This window comes from Hipposideros armiger, unplaced genomic scaffold (assembly GCF_001890085.2).
Source record: "Hipposideros armiger isolate ML-2016 unplaced genomic scaffold, ASM189008v1 scaffold_412, whole genome shotgun sequence".
Lineage (NCBI taxonomy): Eukaryota > Metazoa > Chordata > Mammalia > Chiroptera > Hipposideridae > Hipposideros > Hipposideros armiger.
Window position 1 is genome coordinate 1,134,783 of NW_017731762.1, and position 25,222 is coordinate 1,160,004.

General features: G+C 35.9%; 1 protein-coding gene across 1 annotated transcript in view; it reads left to right on the forward strand.

The window, feature by feature from the left end:
• The window catches only part of ZFPM2 (zinc finger protein, FOG family member 2), a 377,030-nt gene that overhangs the window by 33,985 nt on the left and 317,823 nt on the right, over nt 1-25,222 (forward strand). Inside the window, exon 4 of the mRNA XM_019663971.1 lies at nt 2,489-2,590. Coding sequence (XP_019519516.1) covers nt 2,489-2,590 — 102 coding nt within the window. The remainder of the gene's footprint in view (nt 1-2,488; nt 2,591-25,222) is intronic.

A 25,222-nucleotide genomic window follows, 5' to 3' on the forward strand; every position in this document is an offset into this window, starting at 1 on the left:
TGATGAAATGTTCAAGGGGTTTCACTAAAGAAGTGTTGGTGAAGGGACAGTGTATAAGGTGTGAGCAGAGTTCAAGGAAGTGAAAGCGATAGGAAGCTGTTAGCCCTGGTCTGAAGACTCATGGAGTGGATGGCTGCATGGGAGCCTGGGAGAAAGAGGCCACCATGCAGGAGCTCTAACTATTCAATGCAGTCATTGACCACAATGGGAGACCATCAAAGACGATGATGGCGTTGGGGTTAGTACCTGCCCTCTGGTCCTCTGGTCTGCTTCAGTGCCTCCATTGGCTAAAGCCAACCAGAAATCAGAGAACAAGGGAGCCCCAGTGATGGAGTCCACAAAAGTCAGCCTCCGTGGGAGCACAAAGCATGGCAGAGAGGGTGGAGAGTCTATTGAGGCCAGCAAGAAGGGGCAAGTAGAAAGTAACCAGGTCCGGGGACACATCAGGGTTCTGTGCCACAGCAAACATTCCAGTTACACCAGTCTGCTAAATACATGGCATTTGTTCAATAGTTACATGTATGCACCTATAACATTTAAATATTTAACAACTGGCACAGCCTTGGCTCTCACCAACCAGGTCAGATGCCATAAACCTACTGCTGTCTAAATTTAATCCCTTAATTTCTGGTTTAGGGGAAGTGGAGGGGGCTCACTGGCGAGTGGCCAGGGTGGGCGGGGTATCCTGAGGGGTATTGGGCCCAGTCAGAGCTCACAGTATTTCAGTATGTTAGCAGGCCATAGAGCCTACTTGTGTGTGCAGGCTGAGGACCAGCCCTCTTTGTGTCTGTGAAGTGAGAGCAGAACGCTTCCCCTGCTCGTGTAAGATAATTGGTTGATACATCTGTGTTCTTCTGTGACCGGCAAACAGGAGCACAGGAGATTCAAACTTATTACTGAGTCTTTGTACCTTTCTTAAAGCGCTTTGACCTAGTCTTACACCCTACTTATTAGTGAAATTAATGCGTTTTATACTACTTCTGAAAAGGAACTGTGTTTTTCCATATATATCCAACTATACCTACTGCAGTTCCTTACACATGGTAGATGCTCAATAAGCATTTTCTGGAGTGAATTTTATTGCTGTTCATTCTGATCATCCTGAAAGGAAGGGATAGCTCAACTTTCAAAGAGCCTTCAATTCCAGACATGGGGTTTGCTGGTGTGGGGTATGTAGTTTTCTCTTTGTTACCCACCAGAGCTGATGCTTCTCTGTTAGTGAAGTTCAGTACAGCTGTCACTGGGTTTCCACATTCTCACTTTACCTTTTTCCACTTTTTAAAGCGATTCATTTTGTGAAGCTACATACAAAAAAAAAAAAAAAGAATGGAGTTCAAAGTTCAAAACTCATTAACATCACAATATCATTTGTAGTAATAATGGTTTCCTGAAAATTTTGTAGTTTTTAGGTTACCTTGAAAAATTTTGAAAATTCAGTGTATTTTTCTGTGTAATGTAAAGATTTAAAACTATTCAAGATTTGGGCAACTATGTGGAAAGCAGTTATTGAATACTTCAGAGGTCAAGCAATTTAATTTAAAATTTTTAGCATTATTAGATTCAAGGATTAGTTGCCATGTTTTTAGTGTGCACTTTTTTTCTATCCCTGACATCATGTTTTCTTTTTCTTATTATTCTGTTTTCTGATCTCTATTATAATTTATAAGAAGTATTTTTAATATTTTTGTGTTCATCCTGTTAAAGTGGATTACTTTCCTTTAAAGCAGCACATACTTTGCTACATTATCACTTAAAATCAAGGTACTTACAAATTAGATATTTACTTTTAAAATGTGATTGCATTGTTAATGTGTTTCTCCTTCTTTGTCATAACTACACTTCTGCTCAAAATATATTACATTTTTCCTTTTGTTATGTAAAAATGAAGGCATGAAATACAAGTACAGGTTTATAGCTTCTTGCATTGTGAAGACTGAGTCACTAGCTCATCTGTATGCTAACATTTAATTATGGCTTTTCTAGACCGATTTTTTAAAATAAATATGACCTAGTTTTAGCAAGCTTAAAGATGGGGGAACAAAATCTTTTTCAAAATAGCCTAAATTTAACCTAAAACATTAATATATCTTTTTCTACGATATTTAATTTTGCTGCATCTTGGCTCTATAAAAATTATAATTCAGAAATATGCAAGTTAAGTTTTTTGTATTGAAGGCACTACAAAAATAATATACTGCTTTTAAACTTTTTTTCTTCTATATAATGTTAATAACTCAAAGTGAAAATTTTAATGGAAATGTTCTTTATTGTTTAAAACATTTAACTTTATTTATTGATGGATAATGCTGGTTTTCTTTATTATAAAGCCATAATAGATATCAAAACAATCATGGACATTTGTCTGTATGACAATGTATGTAACAAATATATAATTAGACATATGCTACGGAGATCCCTCCATGAGGATTTCAATGTCCAATAGAGGGCTTTAATCATTTCCCTTTCTCTGTGTGTTGGTGTTTTCCAGGCGATGATGAAGGCGTCCAGGAGACGGCAGAGTCAGATGGGGACACACAATCAGAGAAACCCGGGCAACCTGGAGTTGACACAGATGACTGGGATGGACCAGGTAGGACAGAAAATTTAAAATTCAACCATCTGTTGCTATTATCAATAATTCACTTTTTTTTTCTTAAATTTTAATTAGGTTGTAAAACACAATCTTCTTAACTCAGATTTAAAAATAAAAATGTGTCTATGCTGGTTATATGGGAGGTTCAATGAACATCATTTAAACATTTTTCTCTTTTTGATAAACTATAAAATCCAAAGTGTTACCTCTGCTCGACGTATCCATCTTGTTTTCTTACATACTCATGTAAGAATTAGTCAATTCTACTTGCTATTTCTTTGAACAGAAATCTTTATGGATATTCACATTCAAATTGGGCATAATTTTAAAGCTTTAAAATAGGTAGCAAACAATAATACGCCAAAGAAATATTTTCAGGTTAATCATGTTGTAAAGTCAGAGATTGAATGTCAATATGTATTTAGAAGTTCAAAAATACCAACAGATCCTCCCATTTGATTCAAGGATTTGGCAACATTTTCATGAATAAAAATTGCATTTAGCTGTAAAGAATCTAAGGATTCATCATTTTAAGAAAAACAAAAGCCAATCAAAATACTCCAAAATACCAACATAATTTTATGTAAATATGTATAGTTCATAAGAACTTTGTATTTGGTGCCAAGTAATTTACAATTGATGGTATATTTATAAGTGAAGACTATTAAGTCATAGAGCTTAAGAATATGAGCGAGTTTTGAAATAGTTTTAACCATAATTTCTAAAGCAGTAACATTTTTCATTAAGAAAGATCCCTATATTTCAATCACATTTTCACCCTTGCATGACTTTTCAAATTGCTCACTGCTGAGCATGAAAAAGAGAGGGACTCCAGTGATAATTTTCTGAAACCAGAAGCTGGAAAATATAATGCAAACAAAAATGAAGATACAATATATCTGATTATGATGTCATTTCTAATGTTATTCATGATATACACAAATGTTTGTATTCTGTATACTATAGCAGAATGTTACACAAGAATTTGCACCAAAATTTATTATATGTAAAGTACCATAATACCACATTTTAAGATTTGAAAGAAAATATAGACTTCTGGCATTTTTACCTTATTGCATAATACTTCCGTCTTTTAACATAGGGAAGAATTTCTTGATTAAAAAAATGGGAAAAAAAATACTTTGGAAACTAAAAAAAAAAACTTTACTTGTGGATTACATTTGACTTAAAAACAGTGGGTAAACTTTATATTGTATGGTTCTCTTTGATACAGTTAAGTACATATCTAAGTATTTAGAAGATATATATATTTAATAGATTAAATAGTCTTTCCAATATGCCTCTTGGCAAAGGGTGCAATTCCTGGCTTCTTTCTCTGGGGCAGGCTGGGTGGGGACAGATCCCCTCCTTGCTCATTTGGGGCCCAGTGTCCCCAGTGACCTGGGAGTAAGCAAGCAAATTTTGGGGTCGTAAATCATTAAACACCTATTGCATACCCGATGCTATTTTTTTCAGGAATTAGTTCCAGAAAAAATGTTACATAATTGGTTTAAAAAAAAGGTTAGGGAGCAAGGTAAAGTATGATAAAGCATGATGCTGTCATTCAAAAGGAGCTTTTTCACTTTTAGGGTAAATTTATTTTATGTATCCGGTCTGACTTAATGAAATTTTTCTTTGGTTAATATTAGAGAAAATGTTATTCTTTTTTGTGGTGCATATGCACATGTAAAAAAATTTAAAGGCAAATGTATGTCTGTCTCTAAGAAGGTATGCGTAAAGAGAAAATTTTTTCTGTAGCTACTATAGAATCGATAAAACATTTTTCCTTGTTTCACACAAAAAATGTTTTTTTTTAAACTCCCTGATTAATGAAGCTGATTCATAACAAAAGACTATCTGTTGGATATTTATTTTTTTTAAGGTAGAATATTGCTTTTCTTCAATCAAGAGAAACTATAGGGGATGTTTTTGCACCTTTGCTGTTGAATAACTAGCGATTACATCAATATTTCTACCCAAATTTATGTTACTCACAAAATTTTATTGGTACTTTCCAACTGTATTAAGGAGATAAAATTGTCCAGGTTTTAGTAACTGTTTCCAAACATGTTAGAAAATGAGCTCTGGATTCTAAGGGTTTAGGTTCACATTCTGGATTTTCTATTCACTTGGGCAATTTTCGACAATTTACTTAATCCTTATCCTTATTTGTAAAATGTAGAAAATAGTATTATGGGTTTTGCAAGAAGTACATTAGGTCATACACATAAAATGCTAATGGTTATTATTATGGCTTTGGAATTGTTGAGTCTTGAAGCAGAACCTTTTAAAATTCACAGAATTTTGTAAAGCCCAGTAGTAGTATATCTGGTACAATACAGAGTAAATTTCTGCAATGCTAAGCATTTAATTTTGAATTTAACCACAAATTTTTGGTTAAAACATGAGGTAATGAGCCAGATGTGATTTCAAGGTCTCCTAATTTTAAGTCACTCTAAAAATAGAATCAAAGGACAAGGAAATTATCTAAAGAATGTGAGGCATAGAGCTGACATCATTTAAGATGGATCAGGATTTATCTTATTTTTAAAGAGTTTGATTGAAGATGGCTCCACAACCTTTCTTGATGGTTCAATTCAATTATGAATCAACTCCTGTGTGACGTGTTCTATTTTTATCAAATGCAAACTTCACAGCGCAATTTTTTTTCCTTGTTTGTTTTTTTCAACTAAAAGGTAACATTTAATAATTGCTCTCACCTCTGTTAACTCCCGTAATTAGGAGGAACCTAAACAAATTTATGAAAATTATCTTACATTTACAACCATTTCTATAGTGAAATACATTAATGTTTACTTATTTGTAATTCTTATTTAAATATTCTTCAAGTTCTTATGAATGTTTCACCATTTGAATGGATAGCTATACCTATACTAAGCTAGTATGTTCAAGCCATTGTAAAAGTCATTACCTCATTATTTCAGTGTTTCACAAATCTATTTTTAGGCTTTATTTTTCTTTCTTGCTCTTAAAAATATTGCCCTGATTTATACTTCACTTATATCATCTCTGTCTTCTGTAACTAAATACCTCTTCTTTTATCAACCTCACAAGTTCCATGTTTTATCACCCTTGCAGTACTTTGGTTTACTAATATTCTTATACATTTTATTATTCAATAAATAATTATTGTGCACTAATAATTGGGAAAGGTGCTAGGGAGAAGTTCAAAGGTATAGTATGATGCAGTCCACACTTTCTTTTTTTAATGCCATTTCTCCCCTTTAACCTCTCTTAATTATTCATGTGTTGTGTTTAGGTCATTGATGTAATAATTAAGCATGTCAAGCTAGAAAATAGAACATGCCCTAAACTACATAAGAAAATGTACAAATTATAGAGTCAGACAGAGTTCGTGCACTGAGGCTGTGGCCTTGTGATCTCGGGCCTATTAAACAGCCATGGCCTCAGTTTTTCATATCTTTAAAATGGGAAGAATAATAACTACTTTGAAACATTGTTATGAGGATGAGATTTGAAAGAGATGATGTATAGAAAGCAGCTAGCACGGACCTTGGGAGAGCGTGGGATTTGAGAGATGTTAATGGCCTTCCCTTACCTGAGGATCTCTCAGTGACCAACAATTTGAGTGTTCACCTTATTTTGAAAATGGTGTTTACGTCTGTGGCTTTCTCTTCCAAGAAAATCTTATGAATCACAATCTGTGGGCAAAGTTGGAGTGCTGACTTATGTATTTATTTAAGAAAGAGACTTGGGAGAGAGAATTCAGATAAAGCATTATAAATTCATGATCTACCTCTTTGAAATGAGCACCTTAAAAGTCACATCTTATTTATATCGACCCTGAGAATGCAACTCTAGCTTACAATATTAAAAACACGGTTACTTCTTTTTACACTTGGAAATACTGAATAATTTGATTTCTCTGGTTTAATAGTGAATGAATCTAGGTCTTACCATCAGGCCTACAGCAATTATAATTGAAATTTCTAGGAGCTCTATAAAGGAACATAGTACATTACTCAAACTGTGCAAATAAGTTCATGTACCCTCAAAAAACATATATTAATGCAAATATACACAGATATAAAATTTTAAGCAAGCAGTCTTTTAGATTCCTTGACATGAACTTTTCAAGATAAGTAGTACTGTTATTTAAATAGATTTTGATATTTATATGTTAAGTACTTAGGGCAGTTCAATAATAATGAAGTAGAAAATAAGACCTTGTATTGAGTATTTGATGAATTAGTAGAATCAAATTATGAATAATTTTTGTATTACATATTACAGAATGTCACAACTTGCTTCTAGATTGATAAATTAAAATTTTACTTTTCATCAGCAGTAAATTATTTTGGGGTAGAAAACCAGAAATATTTCTTCCATTTATCTTGGCCCTGACTTTGAGTAAATTATTAACTCTCCAAGGTGTCAGTTTCCTTTTTTATAAAATGGGATTAATAATAATAACTACCTCATTAATGATATTTTCTATGTAAAGCATGGATGCTCAATAAATAGCTCTTAATATTACTTTTAGCATCATTTTGGCAATTGTACCTTAGTGGCTGTTACAATACCTTACAGATGAAAAGCACTCTTTAAACATTTTGTATAGGGAATTAACTTTGCACAATGATTTTACTATGCAAAAGTCACTGTAGGATAATGTTAACTATGTTCTGTTTCAGCTGGTTTTAAAACAGGATTCAGTCAAAGAAATTGTAATGTAAATACATTTTCAAGACTAAATGTCTAGCATAAAATCAGATGTATGTACTTGTTGCATCTGGACTAAAAATTGGTCAGGAAATCATAAATATGTACTTCATTCAATTGCTACTCATCATTAAGGATACATACAGATGATAGGGGTAGTTCTACTTTGTGCCTTAAATTAAACTGAGAAGATGGGAGTGTTTTGCATAAAGTGGAATGGCAGCTAGAAGACTACCATGAGACAGAAGCACACACTAATGATACAGTTTTTTTTTTTTTTCTTTCCTCTTTACTAGTTAGTCCAAAGAAGGGCTTGGAGATTACAGTTCTGATTTCGTTTCCTTTTTGATTGGGAAAATGTGCTAGATATAAGATCTGGGAAATGCCATTTGAAGTAAATTAACAGAAACCTATGAAACATAGTTAACCATAGATATAGTCTGACAGTAAGAAGAATATTGTGAGAAGCGGAGGAAATCGTAGAATGACTGTGTATTACTCTGACAGTGAATTGGTATTATCTCTGCTATCAGATAATGCAGTTATCATTAATTTTCACATTTGCATTTCAATCTTTGGAAGGAAATGACTCTTGCCGGATGAAGATAAGAGCTCTGTACCACCATAATGAACCATCATTTTATCCCAATGCTTTGTGTCCATATTAAAATGAGGCAGGGAGGAATGTGTGTGTGTGTGTGTGTGTGTGTGTGTGTGTGTGTGTGTGCGTGTGCTCGCGCGCGTGCGCGCGCGCAGAAAAACATGACAAAGTGTCAAAAATTGCCACAGACTTTTGAGCTTCCTGTGAAGCAAGAGGGGGTCAAAATAAATCTTCTGTAGTGTAGTTAAGTGGATATCGGATTAAAAGATGAAAGCCTTACTCTTTGCAGAACAGAATACCACATAAACATAGTAAAAAAGTTATCTTTATCTGATTCCCTTACTCCAGTTTGCATTCTCATATGTAATTAGGGTACACACAAACCCAACCAAAAATATATATATATATTGTAGTTTGAAGGCAAACTATTTAGGGTTTGGAAAGGTACATCTTTGAGTCATAAAGAACTGCATAAAATATACCATTTTATTATTATTTATACTTCTTCAGTTGTATAAGAATGGGAATTAAGGATGTTTAGATGATGACTTACTTCAGAATTTGCAAACACCTCAATTGTTTGCGTAAGTTTAATTGAGAAATTCAAGGTAAAATATAATGATTTTGAAATTAATTTTCTTTGGACCTTATTTTGCAGTAACCTTTTTCTCAAACACTCTGCTGGAAAAATGAATACAATGTCAAATTTTTAAAATATATCATGATCCCGGAAAAATATATGATAAACCACTCTTTCCTATACCCTGCTCCCATGGCAAAATTCATTAATCAGCTGTTTACAGTAGAAACTCCCTTAATTAAGCTATAATTTTCCTCCTTTCTCTAAAACTTACTGATTGAGGCTGTTATGGGTTGAGTTGTTTCCCCTAAAATTCATATGGTAAAGTCCCAACTTCTAGTACCTGAGAATGTTACTTGGAAATAGGGTCATTGCAGATGTAATTAGTTAAGACGAGTTCATACTGCAGTAGGGTGGGCCCTTAATCCAATACAAATGGTGTCTTAAAAGAAGGGGGAATTTGGAGACAGATAAGTACACAGGAAGAACACTATATAAAGATGGAGGCAGATATTGGAGTGATACTCCTACAAGCCAAGGAAGGTCAAAAATTGCCAGCAAACTACCAGAAACTAAGTGAGAGGCATGGGACAGATTCTCTCTCACAGAGAGAGTAGAACGTTGGTAATATATGCCAGAAGCTTGGAGAGAGGTCTGCTCTAGAGATGTAAACTGGAGAATCAGCAATGTGTGCATAGCAATGGAATTTGTGGGAGTAGATGGAATTGCGTAAGGTGGAAATTTGTATAAAAGGGCTCTGACGCAATGCCTGAAGAACTCAGATGGAAGGATAGAGGAAAAAGTGTCATCAAGAGAGACTGATAAGAAGTGACCAGACAAGATGGGGAAAACCAGGGGAACATAATAGTTTTTAAGGAGAGAGTCATGACTGAGTTAAATGCTGCCGAGAGGTCAAGATTGAGATCTAGAGATTTGCCTTGAATTTAGTGCCATGCTGATATCAGTGATTTTTAACTACAACTATTGCAGTGGAGTTCCAGTGTCAGACATCAGACTGTGGTAGGTTGAAGAGCGAGGAGAAGGTGAGCAAATGGAGCCAGCTATTGCAAACAATTATTCTTGAGTGTTCTTGATAAATAAATATGTAACATATTTGGGTTTCTATGAATCTGTTTATTCATAAAATTATTCATCACCATTTGCCTCTTATTTCTACCTTCAAATCATTCAAACTTTAGAATTTACGGATGTGTTCCAAAGAAATTTACATTCCCATATTAAACTATTCTGAATCTATTACCCATTAACTTTCATAAATTATTTTAAAGTTATTTTTTATTTCCTGCCCGTGTCATCAGGTTTTACATAATGCATTTTTGTCATTTCTTTTACATTTTGTAATTTCAACTTTTATCTTCCAATAACTGGTTTACCTAATAGATTGCAGGTTTTTTTTGAGTTTATCACTTTTACTGCAATTGCTATTTTAAGTTTGATAATAATATATTATACCAGGGGGTGCCAAAAAAATGTATACAAGTGGACACTTTGGTCAGCATTGCTCAAGCAGTAGTTTGCTGTAATCAGAAGTGTCTGGAAACTGATGGTTAACTATCCTGAGCACCTCTTATAATTGCAGAAGTCAAACGTGACTTGTATTCATCTTTTGTTGCTGGTATATATTATTACAATTTTAATACAGTTTTCCTTTCTTAAAATGTGTATATATTCTTTGGCAACCTCCATATAATAATTTACTATAAATTTGATATGGGTTAGAGGTATCTTTCTTTTCTTTCCAGTATCCAAACTGATAACAGCAATATTTTCTTTTTGTTAGTTTTTGTTGTTGTTTTAGCCTCAGGAGTACATTTGGACTTTGAGAATTATTATCTCTTTATCTTCAGAATAAACTCCTATCTTGATTCTAAGATTGATACTTGGAGCTTGCAACTTATTCACTCATAAATGTAATTTGCATATGCTTGCCAGATCTTGTATGTCTTCTGCACCTTTGCAGACCAACATTGAGTTAATTAATTTAGTTTATTAGTTCAAACATTTACTGAAGAATAACGGTGTGCCAGACTCCAAGGATAAAACGATGATTTGGACTCAGGATACCTTCAAAAAACTCATGGTACAAAGTTGAAGACAGACAAATAATGAGATAATTAAAATACATTGTTATGGATTTCATTGTAGAGGCATGTGCGGTGTGCAGTGGTAGCGAAGAGAGGTAGGCCACCTGCCAAGTGGGAGGGGTGGTGGGAAGATGGCTGAGGGATAAGCTTGCACGAGAAGGGAATGCTTGCTGGTCTGATGGTGAGACATAAAGCTGAGGAGATAACAAGCAATAATGATCTCTTCAAATGATCCGAAGGACAGTGACAAATTCACTTTGGACCTACTCTAAGTTGTTATTGATAGATAGAACATGTTTAGTTTTTTGCAAAATATAATTCCATACCATGCGTGGTGAACTTGCTGCCATTTTGCCTGTATAGAGGCTTCCATTTCCCAGTAGACCTGCCCTATTTAACTGTTACCTAGAAGACACTATGTTTCCCATCATTCTGAGGAATGGAGAGGCTCTGTGAAAGACAACGGAAACTAAAGTATCTTCCAATTACAAGTGGGAACCCAGGCTTAGATAAGAGGCTGCCTACTGAAGATGTGTTACATCTATAAACTGTTTAAAAAGCAACAGCCAAAGAGTTTGGTAAAAAGTCAGCAAAGAAACCATAAGGAAACCTAAAGGTAAGTCAGGCCATTTCCTGGAAGTCAAACAGCAAAGCAGGTCCTCTAGTGGCCTACCTGGTCTTACCTGGTGTTTGAAAGTGGGGCTGGCTCCTGGGGGTCCTTGGAGAATTGGGGGAGAATAAGAAAGGCTCAAAGGGGAGACTCTGAGCTCCTTGCTAACATAGTCCTTTTTGGCAGAATTCCTGAGGGCCATATTTTAGGTATACTTAAAAGAAAATTGCTAAGTGCTGTATGTTTAAAAAAAAATATTGAATACAAGGTCACATTCTTGAAAGTAATGAAAATAACATATTGGGTGCTAAACACAAGTTTATATTTAGGTAATATGCAGAGAATCAGAGATCTGTTTTTGAGTTTTCATGGCTGAATCTTTTGATGCTAACAAGAAGCATAACATTCATTTCAACTGACACCCTGGGTAAAAACATACATAAGCCTTCCAGATTGAATGGAATTTTAATAAATTCTTTGGTGTTTTTTCACCCATTACCCTTTTCATAGTAACTAATCAAAATTGTTTCATCTTAGAATATTGTATTAATAATGTGAAATAAAATGAAAAGAACAAATATGTGAATATATTCTAATAAGGATAGAAACATGACATTTCTTACAGAATTAAGTTAGCTGTAAACCATACAGAGACTATAAAAATGACAGAGTATCTGAGATGGACAGAAACTATTTTCAGTATGTGTTTTTAATAAACAATGCATTATTTAATTTTATGGTATTTTAAATTATATTTTCTATATGAAAGCAATACAAGCAAGCCAGAAGAAAGGGGGGAAAAATAAAGGCAGAAGACATTTTCTGTTATCAGAGTGTTTGCTATTTCAGTTCCCTCTACCCCATTTTTTTCCCCATTAAATTAGATGTTTTCTAAGAAAATTACCATCTTCCTCAGTCAAGGGTATTTTTTCATTACTGTGAAAATTGAGTAAAAGGACGATGTTGGTTATATAAACAATAATTATCATAATGTGGTTAATGCAATAGTTGTTAAATAGGGTTATAAATGAAGTAAAAATTTAAAAATATTATGCCTCCAATTTCTAACGCTGTGAGGACATCATATCTTCTAAATTCTGTTTTCTAATTATAAAATAAGTCACTTGAGTGGCCCTTTTTTAATTAAGCAAATATTACCAGGGTCTTCCAACTGGATGTGAGAGCCTTTGTGTCTTTGAGATGATTCCTCCCTGTCTTGGAGATCTCACAGCACAGGGAGGAGAGGGGGCTTGGAGAGCTGATTTGCTGTGTAGCCCACGCGCTTTTGTTGGTGGTCAACCAAACCCTACCACTTCTCCCCCAAACTGGGGTGTGTGTCAGTATGCTCGGGCTGCCATAACAGATTGTGTGGCTTAAAGAACAGAAATTTATTTTTTCATAGTTTGGAAGGCTTGAAATCCAAAAAATCAAGGTGCCTGCAGGGTTGGTTTCTGGCGAGACCCTGTTTCCTGGCTTAATGCATGGCCATGTGCTGGCTGTGTTATCACATGGCCTTTCCTCTGTACACGCACGCTTCTGGTGTCTCTTCCTCTTCTTATTTGGACACCAATCCTATTAGATTAGGGCTCCACCCTTATGACCTCATTTAATCTTAATTAGCTCCATAAAGGTCTTATCTCCAAATACAGTCACAATGGGAGTTAGAGCTTCAACATATGAATCTTGGAAGGAACACAATTCAGTCCATAACAGGTTCAAGTGAGGTGGCCTTACCCAGAATCGGCTGGCAGAGAAAGGACACCAAAGGACGATTTCTGGAAGGCAGACAAAGCCAGAACTCAACAGTAAGGCCTTAGATTTTAAGAGAGAGTTCCCCACCCTTTTCCCGTGAATCTAGGACCCCTTATGGGACCAGGTAACAAACCCTGGGTTCCTGCTCTGGGAAAGAATGGCTGTTCTGAGATGTGATTGTGCATGAAGTGACCCAAACCCTGAAGACTAATGTGGACAGCACGGCAGGTTGCTCAGGAGCTGAGCCCGCTTGGGCACAACTTGCATGAGAAGGAGAATCCATCGTCCTGGGCAGGAATGGTGTTCAACTGAGACACCAAGGAATAGAGAGCAAAGCAGGGGCTCCAGTGGCCTAACTGATGTGCTCGGAATTTGGAAGCGGGACTGGCTCTTGGGGATGCTTGGAGACTTTGGGGGGTATAACGAAAAAGGTTTCAAAAGGGAGAGGCATAACTTCTTACTAACTGAAATTTTACCGTAAACTGATGAATGAAGGCGTACAGGTCATATAAGAATATAAAAGAAGCCCAGAGAAAGAGGTATCTGTCCGCTTTGGAAGGCCAGTTAAGGACTCTTTACGTTGTGAACATGGAAAATATGTAACAGATAGAAAAAGAAAAGAGGAGAAAAGACATTCTAACATTGCAGACAGGGAATAGAACCCACCCAGCATTAATATAGAGGGTGAACTGAGGGCCTGGCGTTAGACACTCAGGCAACAGCCTATTGTAGTAGTTTTGATCAGACTGCAATAGAGATTTGGGTAAAATGAGAGTTGTAAACATCATTAATAAATATTTGTGATCACCGTGAAAATGGGTTGAAAGTGGTAAAGGAGGAAGGAAGGTTCCTCCCCTCCATGCAAACCCCAAGCACAGGACATCAGTGATCTGGAAGTACCTCTGGGGGGGGTGCAGGGAGAAGCAGCTTGACTCACGTCTCTGCTCTGAACCTTTGTCTCACACACACACACACACACACACACACACACACACACACACACACACACACACAACCACGATTTTTCTGAGCAACGTAAAAGCAAGAGTTTTATTATGGTTTCATAAACAAAATGAGCTTTTATTTTTATTTTGCAAGGAAAGAATGATTTATTCATTGTGAATTATTTTTTTAACATTGTAAATCATTAAATTTAATGATTATCTTTATATTTTATATTAAAAAAGCACTCAGTCATACATCATGAACCCTTTTTTCACAGTGATGTGCATTATAGGAAAAAATTCTTTGATTTTAAAGAACAAGTAGGTATTTTTGAATAGCTCAGATTATTCATTCATTTAAAATTACATGGCAAAATTAATTTCCTATAAAATAGGTTTTTCTGTCTGGAAAATGGAAGTAAATTATTTTAAGAACTCTTATAACTTAAGGCTAACATTTCATGCCAATAATTTATGATTAATATATAGCAGAATATTTTAACACATTTTAAAGCTAAGGAAGAGGTGGTTAGATATCTCAGCTTTCTGGATTTTACTCATTTTTTTAGTTTTAAAGGTAAAATAATAAAATGAAAAATATAGTTAGCAGACATTTCAATAAAGTAAATAACAAAGTAAATGAAGATGCCCTATATAACTGTTACAGAATGCACGAAATATTTCAACCGTGGTTTAAAAGTACATGACATTAATAATACTTCTGATTCCCTTTGGGCATTTGATATTATTAAATCTATATAATCCAAGACATTTCATCCATTGGTCTCATTGAAAGGTAAAATCAGCAAATGAGATGACCTGAGCATTTATTCCATGCTATTCTCTTGAAATAATAAAAATAAAAACTCTTGAGAATTAATATTGAGGTCATAAAACTCTGCCTGCTCTGGGCTCATTTTCCTCTCGTGTGAACTTTGTAGCTTTCCCTTTTTCCTTTATATCTCTAGTAACTAATCATATATATATATATATATATAAGCTATATTATATATAATTAGTTTTATAAGCTATATATATAATTAGTTTCAGGTGTACATGGGGGAGGGGGTTAACACTTTGTAACTAATGTTTATTGAGTGCCTACTATGTACCCTTTGCTATTGTAGGCCTGGGGAAATAAACGCAAACAAATTCTCCTTGTTTTGTCTCATAAGGACTCTACTAACATTATTTCCTTCTTGGCCAATGAGGAAACTGAGGCACAGGAACATTAGGAACTTGTTTAAGCAAATAATTGTGGAATTGAAATTGAGCAGCTTGACCAAAGAGACTGCACTCACTCCCACTTCTTTATCTCTCTTTTTCACGCAACAAGCCCTTCTTGAGTAAGGCACCTGTTATTTGCTGCCATATTTTGACATCCCTTTGCCCAGCTGGGTGCTGTGCTTTTTCCTTCTGTAAAATACAAGCAAGCAAGGGAAAAAATGTGTTCTTCTTTAAAATTATTTATGAAACTTAATTTATGCTTTAATAAAATTTTTGTAGACTCTAAGGCATCCTTTCTAGTGCCCGACTTGTTGGTCACTATGTTTAATTCCTTATTTATCCGGTTTCTTCCTGGAAAACACACATAATCATAGCAGCTGTCATTCATTGAACATCCTAGCTCTGGTCACTGTGCTTTATTTTACAGTTCAGGAAACTGAGGCTTAAGAAACTTAGAAATCTAGCTGAGAAGCAACCCAGCCAGGACTCCTTTGGGGGAGGCAGTGAGTAACGCTGGCCACATCCCTTTAGAGGACACTCTTCTTCCTAGGCACTGCATGAGGTGATGCTATTGCCTCCTTTAATTCTCCCAAGCCCAGTAGGTTATCTCTATTTTATAGGTGAGGGTGCTAATTAAGTCTTAGCATAGCTAGGTAGCTTACTTAGTCTCATACCGCTAGTAAGGTCGAGCTTGTGGGGCAGGAGGGTAATGGGGGACATAATCGGAGATGAAAATTGTTTCCCAATTCTGCTCCTCTGCTTAACAGCTCAGTAAACTGGCACAAATTGCTTATTCTTTCTTCCCTTCTATTTCTCATCTGTGCAGTGGGAGTGCTCTATATACCTGCTTCATAGGCTTTTGTGAGCATTACATGAGTGAAGCCTGAGAAGTGTCTGGCACAGAGTCTTGTACAAGTGATATAAGCATGACGTCATCATCATCATCATTATTCCTTTATAGCCAGATTGTTTTCTGACTTAAATCTTGCTTCAACTTTGTTTCTTCTCCACTAGACAAGTTTTCAGTGACCCGAGAACTAGCGAGTCAGTTTGTATCTATTTGTCCAGAAAACTAGGGCCTTTGATAAGACCCAACAGCCTTGATTCAATTAAAACTTTCCATTGAATTTGAAGTGCTAAACTAGTTTAGGTTTTTTAAAAAATAATGTAGGCGTTTGTTGATGTTGCTTAGTCTTGTGCCACAAAGGATTTGGGGTGACATAAAAATATGAAAATTAGAGTGATAGACTAAATTATTAATTTAGATAAAATAAAACATGAACAGAAAAATAACAGAGGCGGAGTAGTACGCGTATGGGTATCTAAACCATAGAGTCCAGCATAGTCACTCAAAAAAGGCTCAAAATCCCCACTTCTGCCCTGGGCTTTGTTCTCTGCACTGTTCTTGGTTTTTGGAGGGCCTAGCTGTTTGCTCTCCTCTCTCTCTTTCCTTTTCCCCTTTTATTAGGAGTTACCTTTACAGACCTCTTCAGACCTTCGTACTGAATTGTTCTCATGAGATTTCTATTCTCAATTGCTTTTGTATCTTTCAATTTTATGGCCCATCATGAACTTCAGTTCACTTTCTGAAGGCGATACAAGTAAGTGCAAAATGTTACTAAATCCTTCCTCCTGTGTGTGTTTTTTTTTTAATAATTATAACATTGGCTACTTTCTAAATATGCTTATGAGTAGTTTTAATAAAGCCTCCACTGGGTAAGTGAATTCCATAGAATTGGAAAAAATAAAGTTTGCAGTGAATGGTGGGTGATACTGATATTCAACAGGGAGCTCTTAAAAATAGGCCAAATGCATAAGACATATTTGTAGTTTTCAATTTATAAGAAAATGATTTCATTAGAGGGTAAAAGAGAGAGAGAAAACCATCAGTCAGAATGTTGGAGAATGCAGGCTCCTGATGAGACCAGCTGAGGAGACAAACTAAGTGTACGGATGCAGATTAGGCCTCAGAAGATGAGGGAGTAAAAGGGATTTAATGGTGGGGTGGATTATAGAAATCCATGTAACAATGTTAAATAATTATAGTTCCAGCTGAGATCAAAGTGGTGCTGATTGAATGCCCCCAAGCTGTTAACACGAAGTATCTTGAAGGGAAAAAAAAAAAAAAAAACCTGCCTTGGAGATTGGTCAGCCTGGGCAAACAATGGCTGTGATCTATAGAAGTTCCAACTATTGAAGGCATCACTTATGGGGGAGGAAAGATGGAGGAGGGAGCCTGTAGGGGAATTTCTCCCCTTGGAGCTTTATATTAAAAGTGACTTTTGCAGCTGTTTGTAATTTGATTGAAATTGCTAAAAAAAAAAATGTATACGATTAACTCTTTTAGTGGGTGGAGAAAGGACATTTACTCAACCATATCACAGATGTCATTGGTAAATTCTGTAATTGATTTACATACAATTCTTGAGTTTTCTTTTTGAGGGAAATTTCACTTTCACTGCATATACCAGCATGGTAATGACTGTAGGTAAGGTTAACTCAAAACAAAACAAAACAAAACTTGTTTGTGGAAGACACATTCATCTGCAGGAGGAGGAAAAAATAATTGACTATCAAAGGGGAAAAAATGAGACCACAGTCACAAATGTGGATTTGTTTGATTTTGTAATGTCTCCAAGACATTATAAAATGTAGAATTGTAAAACAATTTAAGGCAGTAATAAAATAAGACAACCAATTCAATTAACCCCCTAAGTAAGTGTTTTGGATAGATTTAATGTAGGACTATGTATCTACATCTCTGTCTCTCTAGCTTTATATTATATGATAAAAGAGAGAAGCAGTGTTTACACCTTACACCTTACAGGTGCATCTTTACTCACTTTTCAAAAAAGAAAGTGTTCATTGTTTTTAAGTCACTAAAAATGCAAAGCCAGCAAATACTAAAACTATACTTAAAGAAATTATACTTCTATATTTTATATTATGCATTTAAAATATATTGTTGACATATGTAGTTGAACTGTGTAGTTGATATAGAGACTGAATTACATAATTGAAAAGCCAAATATTTACATATGCTTTTTGCAACACTCTATATTGTAGCTGGAATTTCACTTGGGGGAATTAAAACAGATATTTCAGTAAGGCCCATGGCATTTCTAGTGCGATGGTTGTTTTAAGGTTTAGGGTGTGTGAGATTCAGCTAGCCACCTCATTTTAAATTTTGAAAACCTTTGTTAGGAGATGAAATATTGATCCAAATATTTGAAAATAAATACTTGATAATATATATTTATGCATTGCTGAAGAAGTTGGTAATGACTTCTTACAGGCAGACTGCTTTTGGATAGACAAAATATGAATTTTTTATTAGAATAATTAAATACATTTTTTTAATTCAAGTACATTTGCCTGAACATTCAAGGAAGGATATATTAAGAATGAAGACTTTCTGCTGTTCTGTCTCCTAGTGCAGGAAATAACCTCTATTAAAGACAATGCTGCATTGAATCTGTGTGATGAAGGGTTTAACTTCACGACTTTCCTTACATAGAGGTTTTATGACATTACATTTAATTTTTAATATTTTAATATGAATGCATTTTCTTTGCCAAACTAATTTCTATTTTTATAGGGGTACAGATGTGTTAGCTGTAAAACATGATTTTAAAATCATTCATGTGGTATTGGAGAAGATGATAAATTATAGGATTAAACTTTTTAAAAAGAATATATATTGAATATTCTTAAGACAGTTTAAAACAACAATAAAAATATAAATTAAGACAGTTCTGCAAGCTGCAGCCATTTATTGATCATTTTTATAGTTTCCAACACATTTTTGTGTTTAGGATGTCAGTAATGTTCTAAAGTTGGTCTTAAATATTTAACAGCTGACTAATTTGGTTATTTTATTTCCATCTCTTTTCATTGTGCCTTTCTAATTACATGCACTCAAAACAGTTGTTCTCACTATTATTTTCATAGGTTCTTCTATACCACAGAAAGTTTATAAAACACAGACGGAGTTCATTAACTACCCAAGTTACCCCTACTGAAATGTTGTTACTTTGGATTGTAACTTTAATTGTTTTTATGTTGTTTAAAGTAATATCATTTACCCCACATAAAATTACATATGTGAGAGTAAATGCCAAATGAAATCATTTTTCGAAGTTGCCTCATTTTCTTATATTGAAGACGTTTTTTGTTCTAAGAGTACAGAGACCCCATGGCTATTGATGAGTTCAGCATTAAACAAAAATTCTGAGATTATAATAGGAAGGAAAAAGAAAAGCCTAGAATGTTTATTCATACAGAACTGGGTTCAAATCCTGGCTCAATGTTCCATTAATTATTAGTTGAATGACCTTGGGAATTTTTCCTCCTAGCTCTGAACTTTAGTTTCCTCATGAGAATGATGCCTGCCTCATAGATGTGCCATGAAAATCAAACAAGGTCAAGTGAACATTGTATTTCTTCCCAGCGTGATACAGGTGTGGGTAGATGGAGGACTGCAGAGGGAACTGTCCAAACTTTACCATTAAAGCCAGATGACAGCAAAGTTTGGGTGGAGAACTCTGACCTTGAGCCTGATAATTCCTAAGTATATTCCTCATGCTAATACAACTCTTTTTGCTAAAGGAAAACGTGAGAATCTTACAATGAGTGATTTTCACTGAGTTACTTTTTGTTTCTGATCCTGAGTTTTCTCACTATCAAACGGGACTACTTATGCTTAAAGTGTGTCTTAAGTTAAAGGAAGCACAATTGACATATGCACGGCACATAGAAATACTCAATTATTGAGCATTATTGTTGTTTTTATTATTACTCCAAAGGCTACTGGTAGTAATTGGCTTTTAAAAAACGGTAAGCCCCTTGGGTTAGTAAATATATATTGAATTTCTCTATATAACAGGAATTCTGCTGAGCAGTGAGAATAGCGTGCTCAACAAAACAAGTAATTGCTGGCCTCATGAAGTTTGGACTGTACTATGAATGTTGTTTAAAATCCAGTTAATCACCATTAAATATCAAAACATTTTTTAAAAAAGTGTTTATAGAATACGCCTATTCTCTGAAGGACTGCAGGTTTTCATGGAAAAGAAAGGATAATTTGGTCATCTTCTCAACCTCACTGTTTTAAACTTTTCTCACCTTATTACTACCCTCCATACCTTCTTAAGGGAGAATCTCTCATTTCCTCATCCCATCGCCACATCTGTCTCGACCATCCCTCAGATCCCTTATCTCACTGCTCTTTGCTGGGCTCTCTTGTCACTCCTCAGTGCCCCATCTAGACCACTGTTTCAGTCTTTATTCAACAAACCATACTTGCTTCTCTGGTATCCAGCCCTCTCAGTTACCCCACTCTCTTTACCAGTCAGCCAGGCATTTTTTCCTCCTCTGTCACTTATTAATCTCATGCTCCCCTGAGGACTGTAGCCAGCATTACTAATCATTTGCCTGCCTTTTCCGAGTTTTCCTTCTGGAGTACCTCCATTATGCTTGTCTATTTCATTGTACTTGTGGCCATCACCCCCTGTAACTTTACCTCTGCCTGAGGGATCATGTCTTCCTTCAGCTGTGTCAACACTTGTTTACAACCGTTCTTCGTTCTTCTCTGTGACCCAGAATTGTTGGCGCACACTCAGAAATTCCCCCCTCTGTGGCTAACCATCTGTACGTTTCCTGCAGCCTAACTGTGGAGCCTACATAGCTCCAGCTTCATTTCCAGTATTACTCGGTCTCTCAACTCCATAACCTACCATTTTGATGTTGTAGTTGTTAGCACTTTAAATGGCTTGACTTCTGTGAATCTAGCTTATTGTGTTGCCTCACTGTGAGGGTGCAAGATAGGCAGTCTCTATTCTGCTGCTCACAGCACCAGGAGAAAAACAGCTTCCATGGATTAAATGAGCATTTATTATGTATGAGGCACTGTACAAGACACTTAATAAGCAACATCTCAGGCAGTCCTCTTGATATCTAAGGACCAGAGGAAATCATATAACTTTTTGGCATCATTACAAGTTTAAGTTATTACCAGTTATTGCATGCATTTCCATATAACCTTGTATATAAACGCCCACAGTAGTTATCCTAAAACTCCCCAAACTTACAATCATGAATCCTCTCTACTTTCCTCTCAACTGCTCTGCTGAATACAGAGCAGTATATATATATTTTTTTCATGTGAGGGACTCCTTTGTGAAGATCTTTCAAAATTCAAACCTCTCATTTGTCCCATTGAGAGGAAAAGCAATGTAGCAGGCAAGCTTCCTCAGAGCACAGAAATGTAGAAACATTGTAGCTTAGAGGTATTACAACTACTTTGATCCTGGAGCCATGTCACCAGATAGTTTTTCTATTATCTTTGCCCAGTTGTATAATAAGTTTTGCCAACTTCAAGGTGACTCTGCTTTACAGTTGCTTTTAATTTTCTCAGTATGATCTCTAATAGTTCCGCGTGCTCACTCTTAAATTAATTGCAGCTTGTGATTAAAAGAAAATGACCTCACTGTTATGTGAGAATTTCCTGTAATGAACTTTTCTTGTTTCACATCTCCTTCCCCTTTCTTATCCTTCCCCTCTCTATCTCTCAATTCCCTGCTCTTTTTTTTTTTATCACCAAGTATCTCATTTTTCTTCCCTCTCCGATTTCTACCTAGCTTATTTCTATTCTAACTGCCTGTATGTCCCCAGCTCATGGATTCGTTCCTGCCTGCATGCAGTCAACTAATAGTTACTGAGCACTTACAGTGTGGAGGGTTCTGAGGTCACACAGCCTGACTTCAAATATTGGCTTTCACACCTCCAAGCTCTGAGAACATGAGCAAGCCCCTTACTCGTTGTGCCTCCATTCTCATTTATAAAACAGCAGTAATAGTAGTTGTGTCAATAATAAATGAGAACAGCCAAAGTTTGTTGCGAACTTAACTACAATCCTATAAGTTTTTAACACATTACCTGTACTAACTCATTTAGTCTCATAAGACACTGTGATGTAGATACTGTTATTAATCCCATATTTTACCTATGGGATTATATATTTTCATAATTTGCTCAATGTCATAAAGCCACCCAGCTCATCTGAGGGATAAACGAGCTCATTCATGTCAAGTGCTTAGCAAAGTGCCTGGTACGGAATAAATTCTCAAAGACATTTAGCTATTATTGTCATTATTAATATTCCCATTTTGCTACCCAGTAAGTACTTAATGAATATTAGTTATTGTTATTATGATGAGTAGGGCACCATGCTAGCTGCTCTGAGTGTACCAGATATGTCAAATATAATGGCTATACTGAAGAAGCTTACAAAATACTAAAGAATTTAATAACTTGTTTTCCCTTTCTTTTTCCTCTTTTTCTTCTTCTCTTCCTCCTTCTCTTCCCCTTGTTCTCCTACTATTTCTTCTTTGAGAAAAGTCAAATAGCACTGGACTTAACAAAAATCGGGGAGCCCAGGCACCTGCTCTACTTCACGCCTTGTCTCCTGCTCTTCTAGCTGGGTGACCATTGAGAAGTAAACTTACTTGTATGAGCCTCAGTATTTTTGTCAGTAAAATGGACCACACATATGTCTATATTATAGGGTTATTGGAAATAATAAGCAACTTAATCCCCATAAAGCCTTGAGACTCGCGCCTGGATGTAGTAAACACAATGGAAGTGGTAGCTAGTTTTCCTCTACTTTTCCTTATTTGACTGCAAGTATACATTTAAAGAGTTTTAAGTACTATACCTTATTGATTACTATTTATTAAGTGTTTATATCCCCCGTTCTCAATTTTAACATATTTCACATTTGGTTGTTTACATTGTTTTCTTTTAAAAGTTATTAAACTAAGATTATTTTAAGTTCCCTATTACCACTACTGTTTCCTCTAAGGTAATGGCTCACATTTTTTAAAAGAAGTTTATTTTTGCCCTGTGAGAGGTTACTTTTGTTTGTTTGACCACATTGTTTTATATATATATATATATATATATATATATATATATATATATATATACACACACACACACACACACACACACACACACACACACANACACACACACACACACACACACACACACACACACACACACACACACTTGAATTCTTTCTCCTGCACGTCTCATTAAAAACAGCTTCTGGTCATCCCTTTAACTTTTCTGGTATCAGTTTCATTCTGCTCTCGATGCCTCACAATGTGTTGGCATGTTCCCTTGTTTGAGTGGTTCCCTCTCTGAACACATTTTCGGTGGCAAACTATGAATATGCTCAACATCAGCTTCAGGACAGAATTGGTCAGGGTGATAATTTTTCTGTATATGTGATTAGTATACATTTATCAGGAGCTTACTGGGTCTGGGGTTACAAAGATGAACAAGATATGCTATTTGTCACTTAGGTTGCTCGATACCTGGGTGAAAGAGAGGCAGAAATGTATTTCATTTGGCTATATCATGGTTGGCACTATTTCAGGGCTGTATCAAAATCCCAGGGGAACACCAAGACGGTGATTAGCCTCTTCCAGTCTAAAGTGGCATCACAGCTGGGAAGAATTCTTTTGGACATGGAGGGATTAATTTACTTGGTTAATGCATGATAGGATTAGCAGGATGTCAGGTCTGATCATCATAATGCAGGTTGTGGCTGGCCAAGCACTAATATGTTTCTTCCAAAGAAATGGTGTGGTGCTGACTGGTGAGGGCGAGGCTGTATGGAATCAGAACCCTTTTTATGTCCCTCGAGACTGAAACTTGCTTGTGGAGGGCCTCTTCTTAAATTCTGCATTAATAGCAGACAAGAGCGGAAACTCTGCTTAATTATAACTTGGTCAGAACTACTACTAAATTCTAATGCACCTGCATAATCTCTTTATCATAAAATAATGCAGATTCAGCTGCCAGGATTTGACCTTGTCACAGAATCGTTTGGATTATTACCCAAGATGCCAATTTTCTAGGCCAGTGTTTCACAAAATGTGGTCAGTGGACTGATTGAGCACCACCCCAGATAATATCCATAAAATTTTCATGCACAGTGATCTTTCAGACCCTGTCTAAGCACCTGCAAAGTAAATTGGAGGCCAGTGAGCTCTAGTGGCCTACTTTTAATTGGCAAATCATGAGAAAACAGTAAACCTTAGTCAGTACCCCAACATGCCTTCAAAGAATCAGGGCAATGTCTGTTATATTGTTTTAAACTTAAGCAGAGTTATCCCTCTTTTATGATTTGCTTGGAACTATCAAGTTAAAGCACAAGCGCTACTAGGGAATCGGAAATAACTAAGTTTTCAATTCATTGCTTCATCCAAGTAAGCATCCCTGATGATTTACTTAGTAAATATTTTATTTCCAATCAACATCACAGAATGTACATCATTAACCATTAGTGATTAGAGTTAATGCAACTGAATCTCTATAACTGGAGAACAATTAAATATAAAAAAGGAACTGACATCTAATTTCTTATTTTTTGTGTTTCGTATTCCTTCAATTTCATTCACCTTCTTCTCCTTCCTCTTCTACCCTAAACTGACCCATCTTGTAAGATCCAACTCAGGGTCTTGTGGCCTTTCTCTCTCTTAGGCACTCCTGTGGCAACAGTAATTCATAAAGTTTATTTAGTAATGAATCAAATACCATTTGGTGGCATTTTATCTGTTCTTTTTTTTTTTAAGATTTTAATTGGGGAATTTGGGGGGATGGGAACAGCACTGGGGAATTGGGGGAAGGGGAACAGACAAGTTGCTGTTCTTTTGTTCTTCAGTTTAGTTGTGGAGGACGTTGCTTCGCTGGCCCAAGTTGGTACCATCATTGCGCTCTTCCCAGGCGAGGCAGAACAGTCGCTGGCTTCTGAACGGCCGCTCACTGCGGCTGCTGGCTACACACGGTAGCCCATGGCAACCCACTGCAGCAGACGCCATCGCCGGCGACTTACGGAAGCCCAGCTCCAGGTTGAGCTGTTGTTCAGCATCTTAGCTGTAGAGGGCAGTGTCACTGGCCCTCATATGTGGGATCCAAACCGGGGCCCTCTGGCATCCCAAACCAGCTCTTAACCATCGCGCCACTCGGCCGGCCCTTATCTGTTATTCTTACAAACTAGTGTTTACAATTTTGTTTAAACATTTTATGTTCATTCC